General features: G+C 33.7%; 2 protein-coding genes across 9 annotated transcripts; both read right to left on the bottom strand.

Moving 5' to 3' along the window:
- Positions 1–770: 770 nt before the first annotated feature.
- On the bottom strand, positions 771–4,294 carry LOC11421023 (disease resistance protein RPM1). 2 transcript variants are annotated; one of them, XM_013603411.3, is made up of 3 exons: positions 3,372–4,294; positions 1,151–3,275; positions 771–1,059 (listed from the first exon to the last, which is right to left on the bottom strand). In XM_013603411.3, exons 1-2 carry the CDS (start codon positions 4,035–4,037, stop codon positions 1,197–1,199), a joined length of 2,745 nt encoding a protein of 914 aa, XP_013458865.1. In that variant the 5' UTR covers positions 4,038–4,294; the 3' UTR covers positions 771–1,059; positions 1,151–1,196. The 2 variants fall into 2 exon arrangements, with proteins under 2 accessions (XP_013458865.1, XP_003598409.1); XM_003598361.4 differs by having other exon boundaries at positions 1,151–4,294.
- A 6,486-nt stretch (positions 4,295–10,780) lies between these two features.
- LOC11413331 (disease resistance protein RPM1) lies at positions 10,781–17,287 on the bottom strand. 7 transcript variants are annotated; one of them, XM_024779532.2, is made up of 5 exons: positions 16,926–17,287; positions 16,264–16,561; positions 15,468–15,560; positions 11,369–14,394; positions 10,781–11,123 (listed from the first exon to the last, which is right to left on the bottom strand). In XM_024779532.2, the coding sequence occupies exon 4, from the start codon at positions 14,249–14,251 to the stop codon at positions 11,384–11,386; it is 2,868 nt and encodes a 955-aa protein (XP_024635300.1). In that variant the 5' UTR covers positions 14,252–14,394; positions 15,468–15,560; positions 16,264–16,561; positions 16,926–17,287; the 3' UTR covers positions 10,781–11,123; positions 11,369–11,383. The 7 variants fall into 7 exon arrangements, with proteins under 7 accessions (XP_024635300.1, XP_003598408.2, XP_039688177.1 ...); XM_003598360.4 differs by having other exon boundaries at positions 16,264–16,335; XM_039832243.1 differs by having other exon boundaries at positions 15,468–16,561.
- Positions 17,288–17,933: the final 646 nt, after the last annotated feature.

The following is a 17,933-nucleotide window of genomic DNA, read 5'->3' as shown; positions in this document are numbered from 1 at the left end:
TCTTATATTTAGTACTCTTAAAAATATGAAACTACCGAACGGTCCCTGTCTATTTGTCTTCCATTTCCTTCAAAGAAGAAGGTGATTGCTACCAGTTTCCACTGCTCAAATCCACCTCAGGTCAGAAGAAGAAGGTGAGTTTGAACAATGTACTTGGAATTCCATTCATATAAATTCATTCTTCTATCAAATTACATATATTTTCCATTTCTATGATATCATTCCAATTCTAATATATATAATGTGTTCATAGTTTACTGATGAATGAAGCAATGATCGTGGTAATGCTGTGACTATGATGATGGGTAGTGGTTTTGAGCTATTATGGTGAAGTTATATATAGAAATAGAAAATAAATTAAAAAACTCTAAACTTAAAAACATATTGATAAACTCATACAAAATTGGAAATAAACTAAGTAAGTAAGGTCAGCTACATGCTCCTGCAATATGGAGGCAGATCCAATTACTCGAATCTTTGGTTTGCGCATGTTATGATGCGGGGAAGAAAGTGGTTTAATGTGGAGGCTAGCTGGTTAGGGACTTGTTGGCATGCGAGAAATACTGAGATTCTTCGCTGATACTAATTCACGTACGAAATGATAGTATATGTTTAAGTCTTGCACGCACGCAGGAATAGAACTCTGGGTTACCACCTATATTGTGTGAGTAGATCGTAGGTGCATCAATTGGAACACCAAGTTTAGAGTCCTTGTTGGAGTGGTTGTAGCTATTATTTTTCCAAGGATTAAAGAAAAGCTCGCACCAATCTTAAACACCACAAATGACTACTAAAGTAAGAAAGAAATGTAAAAATGACCTCAGAATGGAGTCTAAATAAAGGTATTGATTACAAGGTTTTCAATCAAACCTTTCACAACCAAATTATAAAACACCACAGATGACAACAAAAAAAAAAAAAAAAAAAAGCCAAAGTCACTCAGTGAATTGAATCCACACTTTTCTTGATTATTGCTGGATGATAAATAAATAATTTACTTTAATTTGAAGCTCTAAGAAAATACGTCATCTTTGAGCTGTATTATGGAGAACCAAATTTCTGGCCACACCGACACAAGAAAAAATCAAGTCAGTTATCTCATACACTGTCAACTTAAATAAGAAGCATTACATGATCGGATGAAAGGTACCTTCATATTTTGAAGCTTGCTAAACACCGGATCATTCTCAATTTGCTTATGACTGCTTAGAAGACGAGTGAATAGTGCGAATTGCATAGTCATAAAATTTTGGACCGCTCGAGTGATGAATGGATACAAGAGGGACATGCTTGATAATCATGTAGTCTTTTCCTTTGTCTGGATCAATACTTTCAACAAATTCAGATGGCATTTCAGTGAAGTTAATATCTTTGAGTTTATCCAAGGACCTGATGCCTGAGGGCACCTCCTTTAGCTGGGGGATTCTGTCCATGTTCAGATATTCAAGAGAGATCAAAGTTCCTTCGTCTATAAGGATAGAATTTACCCTATTCAAGCGCCTGAGGTTCAGTCTCTTCAACTTTAGAAACCCTCCAATTTGAAAATGCAAAATTTCACCATCATAGGCGTTGTCCCATAGACCGAACTTCAACAGATTTGGCAAGTTTTTAAGTGACTGCAGTGGATCATTTTTCAAGTAAGATAAAGCCAACTTTATCTCAACAAGATACTCAAGTTTTGGAATCCATTCAGGCAATGTATCTAGTTTAGCTTTCAAATGAAGCGCCTGAAGTTGGGGCGGAGATGAGACAAAATTCAAGTTAATGCTTTCATCCTCACCAATTGTAGTGATATTAAGATCTTCAAGGTGTTTCAATTCTACTATAACAGCACTTATGGCCTCCCCATGCTCTCTTCTTACATGCCTTAAACCTAACCTTCTTAACTGACTTAACATTTTCATCTCTTGAATGAGATCAACTCCCCCATGATTTACCTCCACATAATAAAGCTTTTGTAGGGAAGCCATGTTTTTAATACCTTTTTCCATCTTCACACCAGATGTAAATCCAAACAGTGAATACTTTTCTTCATAGTTACGGTGTAATGCGAAAAGGTGACGAAGCTTTGTGAGCTTGTTTATCTCTCTTGGTATCTCATGCACAAGTGTGTATGTTATATCCAATATCTCTAAGTTCTGTAGCTCACCAACTGATTTAGGAAGAACCTTTATTTTTGTACTCTTTAGGTTTAAGTACCTTAAGTGAAAAAGATTCCCCAAATTTTTAGGAATATGATTCAACGATGTACCTTCAATGTCAAGTACCTTCAAAATCCTAGATTTCGAACACAGTTTGCCCACGAAATGCTCCAATGACACACTTTTATGAAAAACATGAATAGCACGGAAATGTGAAATGTTAGAGCTCTTCAACACATTGTTGTGGCTAGTGGTTATTGATAGGCGTCTAGTTTTCCCAACCACAAGTGATTCACCATCATCATGCATACAATGGCAGAAACTCAAATCCTTCATTTTTCTAATGATCACTTCCCGCAATAAATCATGGACTTGACATGTATGTACTTTCCCTTCAAAGTTAACATCCGAGACTTGGACTAGACTTCTCTGAATCAATTCAGACAAGTACTCCTCTGCAACTTGCTCTGGAGTTCTTCTCCCATCAGATTTAACAAACCCTTCAGCTGCCCATTGTTGAGTTAATCTCCTATGATGAATAGCAAAATCCTCTGGATATAAACCAAAATACAAAATGCATGGTTTCAAGTAGTGAGGCAGGCCATCATAACTAAGCGACAAAATCTTTGTTAGACTCGTTAAATGGGTATTACACCCCAACTCCAGGCTCAAATTTTGACTCACCTTTTGCCATTCAATCATGGTTTTAGATTTTGTTGAAAGTAGACCAGCAACGGCCACAATTGCAAGAGGTAGTTGCTTGAACTTTTGCACAATTTCTTTTGCCACAGCCTCAAGCTCCGGTGGACAACGCCCTCCAAGATCATATCTAAATACTTTCTTGCAGAAGAGTTCCCATGCTTTGTTTGGAGTCAAAAGTTGCAAGTTGTGAACATGAACTAGAAATGATTTCTTGAAAAAATCTGCAACTTGCATAATTCTAGTGGTGATTATGATCCTACTACCTTTGTTGTTATTAGGCATGGCAAATTCAACCTGGTCGGAAAAATCTTCTTGCCATACATCATCAAAGAATATCAAATACCTCTTATGTTCTAGGTATTTCCTTACCTCTGTAATCAGTGACCTGTCATCCATTTTGTGTAACTTCTTTGGAAGAGGGTCTTCAGTTTCCTGACAAAATTGCGCCATCATTTTTATCAGTAATCCTCTCACAGTGTATGATTGAGAAACTACGATGCAAGCTTGACAATCAAACTGTGTTGTTACCTTTTGGCTGTCAAAAACTAGCTTGGCAAGAGTGGTTTTGCCGAGACCCCCCATTCCTACCACTGAAATCACTGTGCGTTCAGCTGAACCCTCCAATAACCAACCATATAGTTCTTCTTTTGGGCCTTCAAATCCTACAATTTCTGTTTCTTCAATGAAAAGGGAAGACAGTCGAGGATCACGCCATCTTCCATTTTCTTTCTCTTCGGTAGTGTTGCTGCTGTTTGAGGATCCTTGTTCATTTGAAATTTGAAAGTTATACCTCACGCTTCTTTCCTTGATTCCGTGAATTGTCAGCTTGATGTCTTGAATCTCTGATGCAATTTTGTGACGGGGAATCAAAGTTTTGATTGGGCTTGTAATCTTGTTGAATACAGATCCGCTACCAGGAGGATTGGCCGTATGGATCAGCCGAAGGTATTCGTCAATTATATCTTCAATGCGAAACGATGCTTCTCTCATATGCTTCACCCATGTTCTTATTCCTTCATTGGTTTCTGCTTCATCTGCTGCCCTTCTATCTGCATCTTTGAGGAAGATTTGAATGCTTTCAAGTTCATCTTTGATGTCTAAGAAATCTTTGTGTACACCTCTTAGAAGATTTGTTTTTACCTTAAGAAGTTGGAACACTTCTCCCAAGGCTGATATTACTGCAGTTTCTGCCATTTCACTCGCATTTGCTGCTACCTTTCAGTTATATATGCTGTTTGGATCATCTGTATATATTATCCTAGCTGTATGGTGTTTGTCCACTTTTTTCTATATAATTTGTTCTCAGCTTTAGATGAAACGTGATTATTTTGTTAAGTTGGTGGTGGGCAGACCATGCTTTTCAAAGGAAAATATTATTCCTAGGCAGGCAGACCGTTTTTCTGTTTTTTATAATAGTCAGTGGGATGTTAGGCAGGAGTCTTTGGAATTGACCCACTTTTGGCTCCAACTCCAAGTTTAGCATATATAATATAGTGAAGCTTTATAATTTTGAATGGCTATATATTCACTCTTAATAAATTAGATATTGTCAATGTCATGGTCGGTCCTAAGATTTTTGAAATCTTGGACGAATCAATGTCATGGTCGGTCCTAAAATTTTTGAAATCTTAAACGAATCAATAAAGTTGTGATCTTTTAATTATTTGAATGTTTTTCTTGTATTTTTTTTTCTTTTTAAAAAGATTCATTCATAACCAAGGTTATGTAAAAATATATATTCATTAGAAATAATCAAAACTAGTTAAAAAGAAATATGTTTATATAGTACTAACTACTAATTAAAAATAATAATTTTGGTGCCTCAATATTCATTTTTTGCTGTAGGTTGAGATACCTTTGGTCTTGCCATAAATTTACTTACAACTCAAACTCTATAAGCAAGGTCAAGTCTTGTATAGCATAGGTACCTCATTGATCTAACGAGTATCCTATACTTTGTTGGAACCACATCATATTTCTCATCATTCTTTGACAATTGTAGTCTTGTTTCAACTGGATTTACTGCATGATTGATTGCAATTAATTCTCCATGTAAAATCTCTCCAGGATTTCAACAACATACCTCCTCTGATGCGCTGGCAAACCTCTAATACTCTTGTGAAACTCAATTTCAAGATCATTCATGTCAATTAGAATATTTAAAAATAAAATAAAAAGTATTCTAGGATGTGTTGGTAATTTTGGTTAGGACAAGTACCATATGCGATTCTTTAAATTAGATTTTATAACAATTTATTTCTTTATGTTTTTTTTTTTTTTTTTTTTTTTTTTTTGCAAATTGGTCTTTTTAAATCATAAAACATCTACACTATTATGCTATTTTCATCAAACTCGGCTAAAAAATGTTTATGTTAATATTTAATATTATGTTGATATGTCGAAATTTACTGCTATCAAAACTAAGGTTCTTAAGTATATTATTCAGTCTTGATTTAAAATAAAATTTATTGTTTACCTGATTTATAATACTATTGATGAAACATTTATCTATTAAATTTGGCTTGAATTCAAAAACAAAAAGAAGAGAATGTAAGTGCGTAAGTAACCATGTTTGATATCATAAGCATTTTTAGACCTCTCACCTCAATGTTAAATGGTACATCAACAATTTTTAACAAAGTTGATTTGAAAAATAGATAACTATGTCAATTTCAAGTATATCTAGATGAGACTCAAGATTTGGGACCAGATCGTTGATCATTTTTCAATTTTTTTCATGAGAATTAAGGTCAAGACGAGCATTAACATGTTCGTCTTTCCATTTTATTAACAAGAAATAAAATGATGAAATAGTAAAAAAACTTAATTAAATTAAAAGGAAAATTGTAGGAAAAAATGCATAAGATTAAAATCAAGTTTTTTTTTTTTTTTTATAGTTTTTAATATTGTTGTAAATTATTTCTTCTATTGTTGTTAATTATTCATATTTTAAAAAGATTTAAATTATTTTTAAATTTTTGAGAGAAACAAATTTTTTAATTTATAATTAAATAATTTAAATAAAAGGTATAGTCGAGTAATAAAAAAAAATCCAATTCAAAATAGATATGTTCAGAGGGGGTCACCCTTTTTCATCGTAAAGAACAAAAAAAGAAAAAACAAAATCAGAAAGGATGTAAGCTAACCTCGTCAAGTAATGATTATTTTTTTTGCTCAAAAAAAAAAAAAATAATGATTATTTTTAGAGTAAATTACACCCCCTTCTTCCAAAGATGCTTGAATTACACTCCCCTCCCCTCTTATGTTAAAATATACACTCCCCTTCCATCTTATTCAAAACATATTAGAAAAGGTTTCACCCCCTTCTCTAAGAGAAGCTTGAATTACATTCCTTGTGTCAAAATCTACACTTTACCCCCTCAATAATTTTTTTATTTCTAATAATCTAGCAAAAAAACTAATAATCGAACACACTTCGAAAAAAATAATATTGCGGGTCTATTTTAATATAATCAAAATTTGAATACATATTTTTTACTACTTTTTATTCACAATTTTATTAACATATAGTTTTAAAACCTATTATAAAATATGAAAAATTACTAAAGACAATAAAATAGGGTTACTTAAATTTTAATTTTATACTCTTAATTATAAAATTAATAGCAAAATATTTAACAGGTACTCTTAAATTTATTAACATATTGCGGCTTTTTGATTTGACAATCAACAAAGTTGTCACGGTTGGAAACATGTTCCAGTTGGGTTTGGAGTTGGGGGGGGGGGGGGGGAGTGGCGTCGCCGCTTGTGGGTTTGGGAGGAAGAGTTTGTAGAGGAGTGTAGGGAACTATTACTTACACTTACTTTGCAGGATTCCTCTTCTGACAGGTGGCTTTGGTTACCGGATCAGACTGGTGGGTATACGATTCGTGGTGTGTATGATATGTTGACATCGCAGGAACAACCCATGTTACATCAAAATATGGAGTTGATTTGGCACAAACAGGTACCTTTGAAAGTGTCTATATTTGCTTGGCGTTTGCTGAGGGACCGGTTACCTACTAAATAAAATTTGGCAAGTCGTGGGGTCTTATCTTTGGAGGCGCGATCATGCATAGATGGGTGTGGGCATGTCGAGGACCTCAACCGAAGGTATTCATCAATGACATCTTCAATGCGAAATGATGCTTCTCTCATATGCTTCACCCAAGTTCTTATTCCATCATTGGTGTTGGTTTCTTCTTCAGCTCTTATATCTGCAACTTTATTGTGTTTTTCCTCTCTTGTTTTTTCCTTGGGGTACAGTAACTTTAAATGGTGCCAAGGAAAGTTAAGCTTCAAAAAGTCAAACTAAAGGAATGCCATCACTTTTGTTATCAACCTATGGTAATATGATGAAATGAAGTTTTATTATTCTGTATTTTGTCAACGGAATGTGATCAAGTATGAATTCTTGTTTTATTCAACAGCTTATCGTATATGTTTGGTATCTTGGTGGATATGTTATAATCATGATGATCCACTATAATTTTTCAAAATCACGGCAAATTATAATTTGGTTCTGTAATATCCACCATGATATAGAGTTATTTGATAATGTCAATTTCATGCAAGCTACCAAGTATGTCTTTAGACCGAGATTCATGATCTGGGACCACATCCTGGAAAACATTTTTTCTGATTTTTATGATAACACTATTGTATGTTGGCTTCCAAATAACATTGTCAATGGTAGGTAGGCAGGCGTGCTTGACTATAAAAATACACATCATGTATGACTGGGTATGAATATGATTGTGACCGGCATATGCTTCTCTTCTATGTGCAAAGGTAAACAACTTTAAATATTTTAGAATATGTGTATTTTATGTTTCAACTTTAAATTCGAGTTAGGTGTAGGATTTACTTCTCTCGTACCAACTTTTTCATCATTTTAGATGGAAAATGCTAGATATCAAGAATCATTTTATAAGAAAGATTTAAGAATGACATGGCACAATAATCACCTTTAAATTTCAGTCTCATTTATTAATCTTTCATAAAAAAAAAAAATACATAACACCCACTACCCCATGATTTCCGGTCAGGCTGAGATTTTATTGGTTAACATTAATTTCAGGACTATTTCTTGATAAAATCTAAAGGTGATTATTCTGCCATGTCATTCTTAAAATTTTCTTGATAAAATCTTTCTTGATATATAGCATTGCTCTTTTAGACCTTTCTATTATAATGTTTGTAGAAAAACCACAATTTCAACCTTTTGCAGGTGGAAAATGAGACCTACCAATATGGTTTGGTTGGATTTGGTCCTTGATTATATATTTTTTTAAGGTGACGTTTACGATGCATAAATATTAAATTTGTGCATAATACATAAATACTTTCAAAACCTTCTATAGTCAGTATTCCAATTTCTTTATATAAAAAAATTTCTGAAAGCTGTACGGTTGGGTGGATTCAACTTTTAATATACTATCTTTTAATATCTATCATAAAGCTGTACTGTAGCAAAATGTTTTAGTTATTTTTATTTGTTGGATAAAAATGGTTAAGGTAAAACCAAAACAAACAAAAGGGAAAACAGTTCGAGTTTAAACATTTATTTAGATTCATTATTATTTTGAAATAGATTAATACATCTGATAAGTAGTATTTTTATTATGAAAATTATTCAAAAAAAAAAAATTATGAAAAGTTGATTCGTTAATAAAAAAAATAGTTCTTTAAGCGTGTGATGTGTTTTTACATTAGTTTTCTTTTTGTTTATAAAATTATTTCAATTTAATCTATAAAACTATTAATAAAAGAGACACTTGAATATCCCCACGAGCTTAGCTCATTTGTTAGGAATATTGTATTTTATATGCAGGGGTTAAAGTTCGAACCCCCAGACACCCACTTCTCCCCCAAACAAGCTTTTTTGGAGGAATTTTTAAAACAATTGGTGGTAAATATAAGATATTACACTAAATTATTTGTTGTTTGATATATTTTAGATTAAATATGTTTTTCTTCCTTTAAATATCAATTTTAATTTTTAATCTCTTTAAAAAATTTCTTCAAACTTTGAAAAAATCAAAGTTTTCAATTTTTTTTTCTAGAGACTAAAATGTATTTAAAGGCTTTAAAAGCATGTTTAACCCTATATTTTATTGTCCTCTTGAGCATAGTTCAGTTAGTATGGACAATGCATAATATATGCAAGATTTGGGGTTCAAACCGCTCCACCACAAAAAAAAAAAAAAAAACCTATATTTTATTAAAAAAATGTAATATTGATTTATTTGAACAACAATATTTGTGAATTTTTTATTCAAAAAAATATTTAATTACTTTCTTATTCCGTGCCCCATTATTTCACACAGAAAAATACTGAAGCCTTATCATCTTTATAATGTTTAAATAATTTTTTGTGGGGTCCCATTTTTTGCAGTTGCTTTATGACCAAAAAGTTGCTATCAGGTTGCCATCAATAGATCTAAACCATTCAATTAAAATAATATTATATCAATGGTCCCTTAACTAATTATGAGTTTTTAATATGATCCCCTTATTAATTTTCGCCTCATTTTGGTCCTTTAAATTACCTCCGTCCGCCACTTATTAAAAAAACGTTAACATTCATCTTCCTCCTTCATCAACTTCATCCTCAAACCGAAAAAAATCATCATCTTCGTAACCAAATTCATTCAGAAAAACTAATAAAATTCATCACAAAACTCAAAAAAAAAAAAAAACCCAAAATATTATCTTCTTCACAATCATCCAAAATTAACACAAATCACAAAATATTATCTTATTCCCTTTTAGAAACAAGATTCATATTAACTAATGTTCATCATTCTACCAATCTTTTCCAACCGTGATCTTCATAATCTTAATATGAAACTCAGAAATCCCAATTTTTTTCCTTTTTCAAACAAAAACGGCTGAGTTACAGAGAGATGAGGGAATAAAAGAAGTTTTCTAAAATACAGCCACCAAAAATCCCAACAAGAGGCTTGGATTTCGAATTGGATATGTGAGAAGAAGGTATCAATTGAGGTTTCGATTTTGGGTTTCTTGAACTGGATACAATTAGGAGAGATGGGTTTAAATGGTACTGTGTTATGCAAAATCGAATTTAGGTCATTCAGAGGATAGGTTTCATAGATTCTAAAAACGGATTCAATTCGGTTTCACAACCAAATTTTAAAACAACCTCAAATGACAAAAATAAAAAGTAAAAGCCAAATTCACTAAGTGATTGGAATCAACATTTTTCTTAGTTATTTGCCGGACGAGAAGGAAGCATTTTATTTTGAATGAAGCACTATAGAACGAAATACATCATCTTTGAGCTGCATCATAGAGAACCCAAATTTCTGTCCACAATTGTCAACTTAAAGAGACACATGAAATTATTAATAAAACTAACTTCATTCGTGAAACACCAAGTTTAGAGTAACTGTTGGAGTGGTTGTAGCTATTGTTTTGTATTTGGTCTGTGTGAGTGATGGTAAGCTCTTGCACATGTTGAGTGATTGAGTCTAGTGTAGCAGCAGAAGGGAAGAAGTTAGGAAATAGGAAGTGGCTTAGATTCTGCCAAGGTAGCTCAACCAATTAGTGTTTCTGAGTTAGGAAGAGTCCTGTGGTGTGGAAGTAGGAATGACTTCAACACACAATATGTGGGTTGATAGAATGTGATCCTTCAAAAAGAATGTGGCTGCAAATGAATTTGGAGTGATATACTCGAAACCTGATGGGTAGCTGAAGAGCGAAGTTTCTGACTTGGAAATTATGAATAAATAATCGGTGAGGAAGAAACTAGAGTTGAACCTAGGCTGGGAGCCAGTTTAGACCATATACAAGGCCTTTTTAAAGCTTCCAAAAATAATTAGGTAACGAGGGATGATGAAGCCAGTTGGCTAAGTCACATACATGTCCTCTTGATTAACTTTGAATCAACTTAAATAATGAAAGCAGAATTAATCTTGGTTAGCAAAATAAAAATATTCATTCAAATGAGGATATTTTGATTATTACATGGACAGAAACTTCAAAATGACGTCTGAATGGAGTCCGTGTATAGGTTGTGATTACAAGGTTTTGAATGAAAGGTTCTACAGCCATATTATAATAACATACTAAGTTACAACACCCTAAATAAGAAAATTAAAAAAGAAAAGCCGAAGTTACTTGATGAATTAAATCCACATTTTCCTTGACAATTGCATGGCAAGAAGGAAATATTTTGTATTCAAGCATCATAGATAGAGTGAAGAACAAATTACGTCATCTTTGAGCTGTAAATGGAGAATCTGAATTTCTGTCCACCTTCACACAAGAAACAATTGAGTCAGGTATCACATACAGTTGTCAAGTTAACTAAACAAGTTCAATGAAGAATCACTGTAAAATTGAATGCTAGTGTGAGAATGTTTTATATGGTAGCACATCAAATGAAAAATATATACAATATTAGAACCTACTTTATTCTTGAAAAGTTTCACAAGTTAATATTGTAAAAGATATCTAAAAAGATGTATAAGAGAATCATTGTGTGATTAGAGGAAATGTACCTTTTTCTTTTGAAGCTAGCTAGACACCTTAGCATTCTCATCTCTCAGGACTTCTTTGGTGGATGAGTTAATAGTGCGAACCTCATAATCATAGTATTTTGGGCCAAACCATTGACGAATGAACACAATAGGAACATGGTTTATAATCCAATGGTCTTGTCCTCCGTCTGGATCAATGCTCTTAACAAATTCATCTGGCATATCAACTAAGTCAATGACTTTGAGCTTATCCAAGTGTTTGATGCCAGAAGGCACATCCTTTAGTTTGGGGATCCTTTCCAATTTAAGATTTTCAAGAGAGAGCAAAGCTCCTTTCTCTATAAGGATAGAATTTGGTCTATTCAAGTGACTGAGAATCAGTTCTTTCAATATTTGAAATCCTCCATTTTGAAAATGCAAAATTTCACCATCAAAGGCATTCTCCAACAAATTGAGCTTCAGAAGATTTGGCAAATTTTTCAGTGACTGCAACGGATCATCTTTCAGCTTGGATAAAGCCAGACAAATCTGAACAAGACACTCAAATTTTGGAATCCAATCAGGAAACTTCTCTAGTCTAGCTTTCAAATGGAGCCGTTGAAGTTTTGGTGGGGTTGACGCAAAGTTTAAGTCAATAATTTCATCCTCTTCTATTGCAGTGATATTAAGTGATTCAAGGTGTTGCATCTCTTGTACTGCAGCACTTATGGCATTCCCATGTTCCCTTCTTACATGCTTTAAACCTAACTTCCTTAACTGCCTTAGCATTTTCATCTCTTCAATGAGATCTACTCCCCCATGATCTACCTCCACATAATAAAGGTTTTTTAGGGAAATCATGTTTTTAATACCTTTTTCAATCAGCACGCCAGTTGTAGAGCCCAAAGCAGAATATTTTTGTTCATAGTTGCGATGAAAAGCAAGCAGATGCCGTAACTTTGTCAGCTTGTTTATTTCACTAGGTATCTCATGCACTAGTGTTTCTCTTAAATCCAATGTCTCTAAGTTATGTAACTCACCAATAGATTTAGGAAGAGCCTTTACATTTGTATTCCTTAGGTTAATGTACCGCAAGTGAAAAAGATTCCCCAAATTTTTAGGGATATGATTCAACGACGTCCCTTGAATGTCAAGGACCTTCAAAATTCTTGACTGCGAACAAACTTTACCCATGAAATGCTCCAATGATCCATCTTCTTCAAACACATAAATAGCCCGAAATTGTAAATTATTAGTGCTCCTGAACACATTGTTGGGATTAGTGGCTATAGATAGGCGTCTAGTTCTTCCAAGTGCAACTGATTCACTATCTTCATGCATGCAATGACCGAAATTTAAATCCTTCATTTTTCTAATGATCAATTCCCGCATTAAATCATGGACTTGACATGTTTGAACTTTTCCTTCAAAGCCAACATTTGAGACCTGAACCAAACTTCTCTGAATCAATTCAGACAAGTACTCTTCTGCAACTTGCTCTGGAGTTCTTCTCTCTTCCAATTTTACAAACCCTTCAGCTATCCATTGTCGAGTTAATCTCCTATGATTAATTGCATAGTCCTCTGGGTATAAACCAAAATACAAAATGCATGGTTTCAAGTAATAAGGAAGTCCATCATAACTAAGTGATAGAATCTTTACTAGACACGTTAAATGGGCATTACGTCCTAATTCCAGACTCAGATTTTCACTCACCTTTTGCCATTCAATCATTGTTTTAGATTTTGTTGAAAGTAAACCACCAATAGCTACAATTGCTAGAGGTAGCTGCCTGCACTTTTGAACAATTTCTTTTGACACAGCCTCAAGTTCTGATGGACAATGTCCACCAAGCTCATATCTAAATACTCTCTTGCAGAAAAGTTCCCATGCTTTGTTTGGAGGCAAAAGTTGCAGGTTGTGAATATGAGTTAGAAAGGATTTTTTGAAAAAATCTGCAACATACATCATTCTAGTGGTGATGATAATCCTACTACCTTTATTGTTATTTGGCATGGCAAATTGAACCTGGTCCGCAAAATCTTCTTGCCATACGTCATCAAAGAATATCAAATACCTCTTATGTTGCAGGTATTGCCTCACTTCTATAATTAGTGACTGGTCATCCATTTTGTGTAACATCTGCAGAAGAGAGTCTTTAGTACTCCGACAGAATTGCTCCATCATGTTTATCAACAAACCTCTCACAGTGTAAGATTGAGAAACTGTGACGCAAGCACGACAATCAAAGTGTGCTGATACCTTTTTGCTTTCAAAAACTAGCTTGGCAAGAGTGGTTTTTCCTAGGCCTCCCATTCCTACCACGGATATCACCGTGCGCTCAGCTTCACCATCCAATAACCAACCAGACAGTTCTTCTTTTGGGACTTCAATACCAACAACTTCTGTTTCTTCAATAAAAAGAGAAGACAGTCGAGGATCATGCCATTTTCCATTTTCTCTCTCTCCTATGCTAATGCTGCTTGAAGTTCCTTGTTCGTGTGAAATTTGAAAGTTATACCTCTCACTTCTTTCCTTGATTCCACGAATTGATAATTTAATGTCCTGAATTTCAGATGCTATATGATGACGGGGAATCAAAGTTTTGATTTGCCTTGCAATCTTGCCGACTAAAGATCCGCATCTAGGAGGATTGGCCCTATGCATTAGCCGAAGGTATTCATCAATGACATCTTCAATGCGAAATGATGCTTCTCTCAGCTGCTTCACCCAAGTTCTTATTCCATCGTTAGTGTCTGCTTCATCCGCAGCCCTTCTGTCTGCATCTTTGAGGAAGACTTGAATGCTCTCAAGTTCATCTTTGATGTCTGAAAAATCTCTGTGTACACTTCTCAGAAGATTTGTTTCTTCTTTTAGGAACTGGAACACTTCCCCCAGGACAAACGATACTGCAGTTTCTGCCATTTCACTCTCATCTCATATTTCTAGGCTGCTACCTTGCAATTACGATGCTTGGATCATTTGTACATAATCCTAGTATGATGTTTTGCTTTTTTTTTTTCTTCCCTGGAGTACAGTAACTTTGAATGGTTCCAAGGCAAATTAACCTTCAAAAAGTCAAAGCAAATTACCATTGTTATTATCAACTATGTTATAATGTGATGAAGTAAAAGGTAATTACTTTTATCAACTTGGTAGTATATTCAGACCATGCTTTTAAAAAAAAAAAGGTTTATTGTTCTGTAATAGTATGACAGTAAACAAATATGAATGGTTGTTTAATTGAATGATTTTATTTATGCTACCCCGTTTGAAATTCAACAGGCTTAATCAATCAGAAATATATTTTTGACCATCATGCATCTGTCTGTAGATTAAGACTCAAGATCTGGGACCACATCCTAAAAAACAATTTTTTTGTTTTTTATTTTATTTTATTTTGTATTTTATAATAACTAGTGGATGTTAGGTTCCAAATTACCTTGTCAAGGGTAGGTAGGTGTGCTTACCACATAACTAATGACATGCAGCCGTATGTTTTATCTCTTGACTATTATAAAGATAATAAGGATTTGTTGTGCAAAGATTATTGTTGCATGGATAGCTAGTATCTTTATTTTAATTTTTATATTCTTTTTAGATATGGGATTGTATAAGACTAGTTGTGAAACTATGCATGAATGGATCACATTTTATGACAAAAATATAGTCATTGTGCTCTCTTTATCTCACAAACATAAGATATTTTCTTTTCACACCCACCGGGCTTCTCGCATGCCCTCCATTTTGACAATGTTGCTCCGTTGGAATTTTATAATCTGAAGCGTACTTGGATGATAATATTTGAAATGTATATTTCTTCATTTTGAACCCCTCCTCAAACAAATCATCGGGTTTTTTAAACAAAAAGACGTTCAGATTATATACTCCAAACCCAAAAAACACAATCCGGATTATTTAAACCGAAACATGCTTATATATAAGCAAATCTTATAAACTACATTCATTTCAACAATTTCGAGTTTTCAACTTAAGAGTGTGATTAGTTGAGATAATGTAACACCCCTACTAGAAATTACCTAGGATATCTAGAATGTATGTTAAACTTGGCATTGGATACATTAAAATTACAATAGTAAAAATTTCCTCTGGATAAGATATGGTAATTCCCGTCTTATACCTCTGGAGTAATACCATTGACATGAACTTTATATGGTCCAGCGACTTCTGCTTCTTCATCACGAACAGTTCTGTCGTCTAGTAACCTGAATATCTGAAAATAAATAAAAGGGATTGGGGTGAGACAGGATGTCTCAGTGAGTTCCACCTATCCTAGGTTGTAGGCAATCTCAGGGAACCTAGGATCGCCATATGTTTTAATCTCAACCCATTTCGGGTTTATACAGTCTTTATCATACATAACTGAGCGATCAGGATAACTAGGATCGCTACCTAGAATACTATCATGACTCTATCATAATGTCATATTCTTATTCATACACATACTCATAATCATAATTCTAAACTTAAAGTTAATGCCATTAATTATACATTTCATTGTGTGCATATTTATCTCTTCATTGTAGCAAACGGAGTTTTCACATTTTTTACTATGAGCCGTACCTCATAGGCTTTATTATCTCTTCGTTGTAGCAAACGGATTTTTCGCATTTGTTTTTTTTTCTTTTTTCTTTTCTTTTCTTTTTTTCCTTTGAGCATGTTACTCATTTCAATTTTTATTTCAAATCATTTCTATAAGTATATACATCAATTGTCTTGATTAGTGTTTTAATGCTAGAACCAATTCACATGATCAATACTTTCATAACATTCGTATCATATAAAATTTCATTCACATTAACATGACTTTGCATAACCATTAAAACCTCGATTGTATTGAGTAAAAGTAAATAGCACCATTTCAATGACATGATTCAAACTACCCAAAGGGAGAGTTAACTAACTAAGGAACTCACCTTGACATTTTCCTAAATTATCTACACCATTTAAGTCTCAAATAAACTCTTGTCAGCTTCATAGTTGCTTTTCTGCAAAACAGTTTATTGCGGCTTTTTTACGTCAGCTTCTAACTTTATGTATTTCAACTTCAAAACAAACACTTATTCAACCCTTTGAACATATATATTAAGTTCCGGAACCATTCCCCCAATTTAAATTCACGTTTTAGCTTATTTCGGACAAATCCAAGCCAAACCCGTAGGCAAATTTTCAGCATAAAATTCCAACCTTCAAACGCGTTTTCTGAATCCATTCCTAATCCAAAACATACAAAATTTATATCCAAACTGAAGTGAATTAAGTGTAGAATCCGAAACTCCAATAATTACTTAATTCCAGGTAACACAACAATATATATGATGAATATACTACAAATATGCCATACGAAGTTTTTACCCAATTTTCATAAGGTTCAAGTACAATCACTTTTATCAATAATACTACATTTTGATCACCAACTCATCTTACTTACATCAGCAATAAACCATCAACAACAATTCTCTAACATGAAAGTTATCATAGAAATCCTATCTTTCACACACAAATCACATACCCATAAAGCTTAATCAACAATTCAATCTATAACAATTCAATTCAAGCTTAAATTTAGGATTCTCACCTTGTTTAAAATAACTCTTACTAGAATAAGCTTCCCCAACTTGAGCTTTTACTTCAAACTTTGATCTTAGCAACCAAAATAGAAACTATCATCAACTTCACTCACCCTTGCATACAAAGCTTAAATCACCCTATCCTTGCAAGATTCCCAACTTCCTTAAAAGAAGGAGGAGGTTCGGCTGACTAAAGGGAGAAAGGTAGGAGAAATCAAGCTTGAATTAGAGTTTAATAATGGTAAGGATTAACTTTTAGAGCCATGGCATGTTGAATTGATTACTCTTGTTTGGATTAATTTGTGAGGATTGAAGGAGTGTGGGTGAGGACGTGTGTGTAGAGTGGTGGAAAAAATTTTGTGACTTTTGAGAGAAGTGTAGAAGAATGTAGAAGGAATTAATATTTACCTAAATGCCCTTCAAGCGAAAAGACACAATTACCATCTCTTGCTCGTAACCATATGATTTCTCAAGGAGAGTTGTTCCCACATGTGATAAGGTTGTGTCACACCAATAAAATACGATTTTACCCCCTCGGTAGTTAACTGCTGAGGAATTTGAAATTCGGCTGCAGTTAACTGTCGAGGGTCTGTTTCATCAGATGAAACAGCCACCTGCTCCCCCTACACACTATTTTCTTCATCAACTTCATTTTCCATCTCCATTCCAATCCCAAAATCCAATATTTTTTTCATCAATCCTTGATCCAAAATCATTCAAGCATCAAGCATAGGAGGTATCAACACACTTTTGACGTAAAAAAACAGGTATTTGACAAATCCTTGATTATGTTGAAGTATTTGCGGGTGAGGATCGTTATAACTACATTTTAAACGGATTACATCCTCCCGCAAATACAAAAACTTGTGCACATCTTGTTGATAAGTGGTTGACTTTTCCGGACATGGGACACATTGTTGCTAATTATTACAAAATGTGTGTGGTGGTGTTGACAAATCTTGAAGTTGGAAAGTCGGAATCGTTTTTCCCACTAAGAGGGCCACCACCGTCGGGTA

Source organism: Medicago truncatula, chromosome 3, assembly GCF_003473485.1.
Source record: "Medicago truncatula cultivar Jemalong A17 chromosome 3, MtrunA17r5.0-ANR, whole genome shotgun sequence".
Lineage (NCBI taxonomy): Eukaryota > Viridiplantae > Streptophyta > Magnoliopsida > Fabales > Fabaceae > Medicago > Medicago truncatula.
The sequence above is the reverse complement of the archived record's forward strand: the minus strand, read 5'-3'. Positions and strand labels throughout refer to the sequence as shown.

Excerpts from the sequence above, each read along its gene's own strand:
- LOC11421023 (XM_003598361.4), bottom strand. The coding sequence starts at position 4,037 with ATGGCAGAAACTGCAGTAATATCAGCCTTGGGAGAAGTGTTCCAACTT.
- LOC11413331 (XM_039832243.1), bottom strand. The coding sequence starts at position 14,251 with ATGGCAGAAACTGCAGTATCGTTTGTCCTGGGGGAAGTGTTCCAGTTC.